Raw genomic sequence first — 8,789 nt, 5'->3', positions numbered from 1 at the left:
CAATAAACATCTGAGAATTGATGTCCCTCTGTTTATATGAAGCAGGCTATAAAAACATACTTTTTGTTTGATCCATCCATATAGTCATAAAGGTGGTGAACACTTTACATATGTTAGTATATTTTGTCTACACAACCACTCTCTCTTCCAGAAAGGTCTTACTACTGGCCGACTACAAATGAGGAAACTTGAGAAGAGTTATCCGTGGATTGCTTCTGGTCACAGGTGAGTTAAGAGTCAGAGGTTGCATCAAACCTGGCCTGTGTGGTTCCCAGCTTGTGCTTCTACCCGAGCTTGAAAGCATAAAGGAGGAGCCTCACAGTCCAACGGCAGGTTCTGAAAATGGGGGATGCCAATGGACCAGGCACAGGCAGAGATGTGAAGAGGAAACACAAAGTAGAGCAGCTTGTGTAAAGGCTCAGCTCACTCACCATAAATACCATGAATTCAAGGTGTCCCTGTAAATTCGAAATGTTCGTGGGTAGAGAGTCAGGAGATGAGATTAAAAGGGAAGAGTGGACACACAGTGAGGAAGGGTCCTGGCTAGGCAAGGATTTCTTTATCTTGAAAACTTTCCAAAAGCAAAGAGGCATTGAGAGGACTGACGCCACCAGGTGCTGACCCGGAGGTGGAACAAGTGGAGCTCTCGTTCACTGCTGGTGAGAATAAAACAACCACCGTGGAAAACAGTTTGACGATTTCTCCACATGTTGACTGTACACCTGTCACATGACCTGACCATTATGCTCCCAGGTATTCGTGCAAGAAAAAATGAAAGTGTCCATCTACAAAAAGACAAAAACGTTCTTAAGTCTCTTCCTAAGGGCCCCAAGCTGGAAACGACCCGAGCATTCATTAATAGGAAAATGGATAAAAACAATTGTGCTCTTTTCACACCATAAAATAGTACTCAGCAATAAAACTGAACAGACTGTGAAGACACTCAACAATATGGGTAAACCTCAAAATATTATGCTAAGTGGCAGAGGTCAGACTGAATTGCATATATATTGTATGTCTTCCTCTATATTAAGGTCTAGAATAGGGAAAGTTAATCTATAGTGATAAAAATCAGGACAATGTTTGCCTGTTTGCTTATTGGGTAGGGTTAGTATGACTGAAAAGGAAGCATGAAGGTATTGTCTGAAATGATGGAAATGATCTCTATCTTGAGAGTGGTGGTGATTAGCAGGTGCACAATTTTGTCAAAACTCATCAAACTGTACACTCAGATTTTGTGTATTTGACTGTATGTAAAATGTATCGTAAAACAAGAAAAGTAGCAAAAAAAAAAAAAACCACATCACAAAACAAAGAACTGCCTTTGGTTATATTACCTCAAGATTGGGTGTAAACTATATTCTTATAAATCATATCAATTTAGAGTTCATTAGAAGAACTTGGTCATGGCACTCTTACAAAGCTTTTCATTCATTCTTTTACAAATATTATTTGTTTTAACAAATATTTATTTAGCTCAATGCTACCACTCAATATCTGGGTGACTTTGGACAAATGACTCTCAGGGCCTCAGTTCACTCATTTGTGAAATGGGGGCAGTAACAGTACCTACCTCATGGAGTTGTTGGGGGAATGGAAGAAGCTAATATATGTAATACTCTTAGCTTTGTGTCTGCACGTGGTAAGTGCTAAACAAATGTTAGTGATTAATATCATTACCCTCAGTTATGTACCAGTCTTGTAGATTATAAACGGTAATAGGGCATAGTTCCAGTTCTAGAAAATGTATGATGTAGAAGAAAGGATGAACAATAAATACATAAATGAATGTTCTCAGTACAATCACAGAATGTGAAAAGTGCTTGGAGTACATAAATGACTAAATGTGTTGGAATGGAAAATCCATTTGAAATGAAAATAATCAGCCATCTAAATCAAATCAAGTTCAGATAGTCATTTATTGTTTTTCAGTATTATTGTTGTAATGATGCCTCCTATTCTTGCTGCCTGAAATTTGGAGCTCTGGGGCTTGGGCCTGTGACCTTTATTCTTCTGTGTCCTGGCTCATTCCTAGGTGACCTCATTCCTTCATGAGCTGTGATGCTGAGATCACATCTCTGAGCCCAGCATCATGGCTGAACTTCCACTGCCTGTGACGTCTCATATGAGTACATCTAAATCCAAATTCTCCATTCTCAGCCACCCAGAACTGTTTTTCTTGCAGTGTTTCCCATCTTGGAGATAGCAGTTGCATTCTCCCAGCTGCCTTGCATTGGTCTGCCTCCTTTCCTTTGCTCCTATTACATACCCAATAGCCAGCAAATCCTGAAACCAATCACTCTTTCCACCTAGGCTACTACAATAACTTCCGAAGGGATCACACTGCTTCCACTCTTGCTTCCCCAAAGCTATTCTCAGCATAGCAGCCAGATGACCTTTCCAAAACATTAAGGATCCATGGCTTTCCTCTGCTTTAAGCCCTTCAGTGGGTTTCCTTCACACTGTCCTTTTCATGGCCTAGGAGGCCTTAGATGATCTGCCCCTCCACTTCCTCTCTGCCCTCCTCCCCTACCACTCTCTCTCTTGCTCTCTTCTCCAGCCACACCAACCTCCTTGCTATCTCAACATGCCAGTCAAGCTCTTCCTTCATGGACTTTGCACATGCTGTTCCCTCTGCCTAGACTGTTCTTCCTCTAGATACCTCATGGACCCTTCCCTCATTTTATTCAAATCTCTGCTCAGATGTGAGTATCCTAACTAAAACAGCACATTCCACCCCAATTTCTAACTGCTTTGCCCTGCTTTTTTTCCCCTAGTGCCTGACATTCTATTTCATTGGTTTATTGCCCTAGCTTGAATATAGTCTCCTAGGGCAGAGTTCTTGCATGCTTTGGTCATAATTCCAGGGCCTAGAACAGGGTCTGCCACATAGTAGATGCTCCATTGGTATTTGATAGATGACTGACTATTAACTTACACAGAGTTATACAGTTCACAAAGCAGTTACATATATAATATCTTAACAAGCCTTCTAAGCATTTGTGGGATAGGCTCTGTTATATCCATTTTACAGATAAGTTATAAGTCTGCTTAATATTGTTTTGAATACTTATTTATTTTGAGAGAGAGAGACTATGTGAGTGAAGGAGAGATAGAGAGGGAGGGAGAGAGTATCCGAAGCAGCCTCCACACTGTCAGCACTGAGCCCAATGTGAGGCTTGATCCCATGAACTGTGTGTTCATGACCTGAACCAAAATCAAGAGTCGGACGTGTAACAGAATGAGCCACCCAGGCACCCCCACTTATTAAGTCTCTTGTTCAAGGTCATGTAGCTCTTGGTCACACAGGCCAATCTCTGGTTTTTTGCCTTCAAACCCAGTTTATTAATCATGATCATAAAATATGACTAACAGTAGTTAAGAGTCTGTTAGTATGCTTCTTGACACTTGTAGTATCTCATTTAACAGTACTTTGAGGTAGGTGCTCTCATGATTGGCATTTTAGATGAAGAAACTAAGTAACTTACCCAACGTCACAGAGCTGGTAAGTGGTAAGGTCCGAATCTGGGTCCTGGACATTTGACTCCAAGGACTTGTTCTCAACCAACTAGCCCACTAGGCACAACCTGTGAAGTAAAGGGCGTTAAGCAAACTGCGGAACACAGATGGGCAAATTTCAAATTTGTTCTAGGACTTTCTGCCATTCGTGACCTTTTTGCTTTTGTAGCGTTTAGTGAAACTTTTCTCTCCTTCTCTAAGATCAAGTGGAAAGCAAGTTGTATCTCAAATGCTATTTACATTATGTAATTTTCTGCTTTTCATCTGTCTTTGAAATGTTTGAAACACTTGTTTCTGAATTGTGAGGTCACTTAGGAATCATGGGCAGGGTGCAGGAGTTTCCAGTAAGTTTCTTCCTCCTTCAGTAGCTTCATGGCGCCTTTGTGGCCAAGCCCTACAGGCTGGTGCCCCCTCTGAGTTTCAGATTTCACCTCCTCCTCCTCACCCCATGACATGTCTTGTAAATTCTCACCTTCAGTTTATCACATAACCTACATTGCAGAACACTCAATTTCTTGCCCTTTCCTTTCCTTTCCTTTCCTTTCTTTCTTTCTTTCTTTTTTTTTTCTTCAAAAGTAGCAATCTATTTGATTGGATGTGATGGCACCAGAGGCAAAATGTGGCAAAATTTTAAGTGGTGAGAAATCTATCTTAGTTACCTGGATTCTGAGAAGCAAATTGTGATTCCCCGACTCACTTTGTATTGAACTGGACAAGTTAGATGAACTAAAATAGCTTTATGGCTTGTATTCTTGTCTCCAGGTCAAGCAAGTGTCTGCAAGCACTGCCCATTTTCTTCTTTTTCTGGATATTCAAATGATTAACTGAAAAGTGTGCATGAAGCTACACAAACTTCACCAGTGGGTACCTTGAAAATATCAAACCCCTTAGATCTTAAGCAAGCACTTGGAGGTTGAAAAACAAATCAAGTATTTGTTTCCTAATTAGTTTTTGTAACATAAAGGTTCATAGCATTTATGTGGGAGTAGACTGAGTTCCTTGGGGCAGCATGTGATCTGTTCGTCCAGGTAACACCAATGTCTGGCACATAGTAGGTGTTCACCAGAGTAGGTGCTGAACATGGTAGGTACTAGATAAATATATGTTGAATCTCTAGTGCTGCCTTTTATTGCCAACTTGCAGACTTGTCGCACACTTTATATGCATGCACACACACACACACACACACACACGGTTGTGAGCTCCTAGAGGAGAGGGGATCTGTGTCTTATTCATCCCTGCATTCCCTAATATAGAACCACCACATAGCAGGTGATAATTAAATGATCACTGAATTGAACAGCACAAGGATTTTAACTTCTGTTACTTGTTTCATCTGCCCTTCCCCCACCCCATCTTGTCCATTTTGCTCTCAGGCCAGACTGCCTAAAACCATCACATCAATCTAATCAAGTATTTGAAAGCCAGAGACCTTGAAATTATTTAAATCAAGTTCAGAATTACATTTTTAAATTTACTCTGGCCATCTCATAAGTGGATTTAGCAACTAGCTAACTGCCATCCCAGGAGGAAAAAAAAAAAAAGCATAAGCCTAATGAATGTGGTCAGACATACCGTGTAACAGATGTCCAACGTGCTGCCATGAGCTTAAATCATAAATATGATGGCTCTGTTTGGCATAGCAAAATATATTAGACGTGTTTTATCGGTCACTGGGCAACTTGCTAGATGGGAGGGGAATGATCCTGAAAAATGCAGGAGCTTAGTGTAGCAGCATCTCAGAAGGAGCCCTGGAGAAACACAGATAATCTGTTTGTGATGATTCATCAAGTTGGTCCTTTGTTTCCCTAATTTGAGTGTCAAGTGCACCCATACAATAAAGAATTGGTATGACCTGATAAGATTCTCCTCTGGCTGCCGCTTTTCCTGCCCTAACAACTGGTACTATTCATGCCTAAAGCACAAATTGAATAAACAGCTTCAAGGCTGGCAATGTAGGACCGTGTTTTGAATTTTTTGCTTTTCCTTAAAAGGCTAAATCCTACGTGTGTCTTGCCTCCCCGTAAACACATTGCATTGATAGTCACTGTTTTACCAATAATTTTAACTTCCTTAATACTAAGTGTGGAAGGATGCCTCGTAGGTTAAAAATAGTTCCTGTTGTATCATCAGTGGAGCAATGGATTACTGAAGATTAAAAAATGACTGTAATGCCTTTTTTGGCCTTGAGAAAGCTCTTATTGTGCCTATGGTTCAGTTGGCCTGCTGATCATTTCCATCTCAATGTAATCTTTAACATTACACTGCTACAGGTGAGGTGTTAAGTAATACATTAAGACAACTATTCTCACTGATTAATTTCACAAGAAATATGTTTTAACTAAATTAGACATTTAACAAATGCCACTTGTAACTCAATGCAGGAGGGAGAGTGGCCTTACAACAAGCTGTTGACATGAATTTCCCAACATAAAACGGTAACTTTTAGAAATTTTTTATTTTAATTCTAAATGTGAAATTATGGGGGCTCCTGGGTGGCGCAGTCGGTTAAGCGTCCGACTTCAGCCAGGTCACGATCTCGCGGTCTGTGAGTTCGAGCCCCGCGTCAGGCTCTAGGCTGATGGCTCGGAGCCTGGAGCCTGTTTCCGATTCTGTGTCTCCCTCTCTCTCTGCCCCTCCCCCATTCATGCTCTGTCTCTCTCTGTCCCAAAAATAAATAAAAAACGTTGAAAAAAGAATTAAAAAAAAAATAATAATAAAATAAAATAAATGTGAAATTATGTACTGTCAGGGCAGTAGACCATTACAAGGAGAGCACCAAAGTCCTTAGGAGTCAAAAAAATAAGCAGTAAGCAGTTTTATCTCTAGCAGCTGAAAAGCTTTCCTTAAAATTAAGAAGAATCTACAGGTCCAGTTAATCATGTGACTGTGATGTGCCGACTGTTTCTAACACTTAAAAATCATTTAGACGAACACTAGAAACCTCAAAGTTCTGATAAAAATATAAATTGTAATTTTTAGAACAAGTAATGAGTTAAATAATTTAGATGAAAATTTAAATATAAAGGATGCATGAGAATAATTGGATTTAAAAAGTAAAACTAAAGGAGATACCAGAAAGCCTACAATTGGGCAACTGAAATAATAAATAATTTTTTGGAAAAATTATTTCCTGACAGATTTCCCCATGCTAGGAACACAAATGCAAAAGCTATAAATAGGGCTACTGACATTTGCACAGTTGACTTTTTATCAAAATTACAAAACAATTTAGTTTGCAAATTTTCAAATGGCTATCATGTTCAGAATCCAATGGGGTTCTCCTTCGTTTTTACTTGATGACTTCATAAAAGATAAATAAGCCCTCGGACCAATAGGTGGGTACATTGGCACGGTTAACTCTCTCGCCCCAGAAATTCCACTCGGCTGAAAAGATTATTATTTGGGGGCGGGAAAGGGGGAGATGCAGAGGTCTTTAGGACCCAGCAGGCGGCGGCAGGCGGCAGTTGTGTAGATCACTGAGAGACTACGAGGGTCCGGTTCAGTTTTAATTCTGTCTCTAATCTCTGCAACAGCCGCTCTTCCTGGGTCCCGCGGCTCTCCTACCCACTCAGCCGCGGCTGGCAGCCGGGCGAAAATCAGAGCCTCCCGCCCCCCCATCACCCACCATGGAAACCCTCCAAGAAAAAGTGGCTCCGGACGCGTGTGCCTGAGGATTCCTCACAAAAGAGGTGCCCAAAATGAAGACCCTGATGGTGAGTCATTTGTTGCAACTCCTCTGAGCAGAGGCGGGGACCCCGGGACGCAGCGTCCCCGGGGCGCGCGGGAGAGCTCCAGGGCGCCTACCCCTGCGCCGCGAGGTCGCCTGTTACAAAGGGACAACTTTCCACCTGCTCGGTGCCCCCTTCCGGTTCCCTGGTTCTGCCTGGCTCGGAATCCCAGAGCCGGGATGGGAACTCGGGTTGCCTCGGCTCCTGGATCTCGGGAGAGAGGTCTGGGGCCCCACGGAGAGCTGAAGAAGCGGTGGAGGGGTGGGCGCATGGTTCGGGGGTGGAGGATACCCAAAAGCAACAGCCTGGCAAAAACTAAGAGGGGCGGGGAGGGGGGAACATTTGCAGACTTTCTTGGTTTTCTTGTCGGATTTCAAACTTGCAAAAATCGCCGAGGTAGAGCCCCGCGGGTCCAAGAAGGAGAGGGTGCAAGGGTTAGAGGTTCCAGCAGCGGAGCTGGTGGAGGGGGCCCCTCCTCAAAGTGCGAGCCCACCTCTGCCCTCGCGGCCGGCGCGCTTTCCCTCGTGTAAGCTGGGCGCCGCGCACCACCTGCCCTCTGCCGAGAGATCTGGGAGGTGGCGTCCGCCGAGAGCAGCCACGCTCGGGAGCATCCCCTGCCGTGCGCGAGAGGACGGTGCCTCTCCTGCCCCTGCGGCGCGCGGGGGGGCTGGGACCCCGGCCACCTCCTTCCAGCCCCGGAACGCCGCCGCCCCCCCCCCCCCCCCCCCCCATCGAGCGTCTGACCGCCTCGCGCGTGTCACCGCCGGCGCGCTCCTCCGGGTTCGGCTCTCAGCAGCTCCCCTCTGCTCTCTCCCGCCCGCCCGCAGCGCCATGGTCTGGCTGTGTGTTTAGCGCTCACCACCATGTGCACCAGCTTGTTGCTCGTGTACAGCAGCCTCGGCGGCCAGAAGGAGCGGCCCCCGCAGCAGCAGCAGCAGCAGCAGGCAGGGGCGACCGGCAGCGCGCAGCCGTCGGCGGAGAGCAGCCCCCCCTCGAGACCCCGGATCCCCGCGGCACCGCGGCCGTTGGACGGATACCTCGGCGTGGCGGACCATAAGGTGACAGCTCGCTCGCCGGCGCGCGCACCACCCAGCCTGGGGATCCCGCACACCTGAGCCTGCCCCCTTTCCCAGGGCTGGGAGGCGCCGTGAGTAGGTGCCTTGCGGAGGCTGGAAGGGGGAGCGGAGCCGCCGGGGTGGGGTGGGAGAGTTCCTTCTCGGAATGAATTCCTGTTTGGAGACGGAGGTAAAGTTTTCCAGGGAATAGGGGTGAGATGAGCGGACCTAAAGCCCAGTATCCTAACAGGAACCGGTCCCGGAGGTGAAACCCACTGAGCCCCAAAATTGCAGCTGCGGGGGTGGGTGCTGGGTTCCTGAAGCGTCGGGTTTGGCAGCCCAGTCGCGCCCTTGCTGGGAGGAGAGCCGGCGATGGCGCGAGTAACAGCCTGAGCGTTGCCCCGCTGGGAACTGGTGGGTGAGTGACTGCCAGTCCTCGGCCGCGGCGGCTCCTGCTCAAAGATTCCCCTCTGATCTCGGCTTC

The 8,789-nt window shown here is 45.5% G+C and overlaps 1 protein-coding gene across 1 annotated transcript in view; it reads left to right on the top strand.

Annotated features, from left to right (window-relative positions):
• The first annotated feature begins 6,922 nt into the window (after positions 1-6,922).
• The window catches only part of ST6GALNAC5 (ST6 N-acetylgalactosaminide alpha-2,6-sialyltransferase 5), a 175,103-nt gene continuing 173,236 nt past the window's right edge, over positions 6,923-8,789 (top strand). Inside the window, exons 1-2 of the mRNA XM_058716930.1 lie at positions 6,923-7,235; positions 8,078-8,308. Coding sequence (XP_058572913.1) covers positions 7,221-7,235; positions 8,078-8,308 — 246 coding nt within the window. The 5' untranslated portion in view covers positions 6,923-7,220. The remainder of the gene's footprint in view (positions 7,236-8,077; positions 8,309-8,789) is intronic.

This window comes from Neofelis nebulosa, chromosome 2 (genome assembly GCF_028018385.1).
Source record: "Neofelis nebulosa isolate mNeoNeb1 chromosome 2, mNeoNeb1.pri, whole genome shotgun sequence".
NCBI lineage: Eukaryota > Metazoa > Chordata > Mammalia > Carnivora > Felidae > Neofelis > Neofelis nebulosa.
This window is presented reverse-complemented; position numbering and strand designations above follow the sequence as displayed.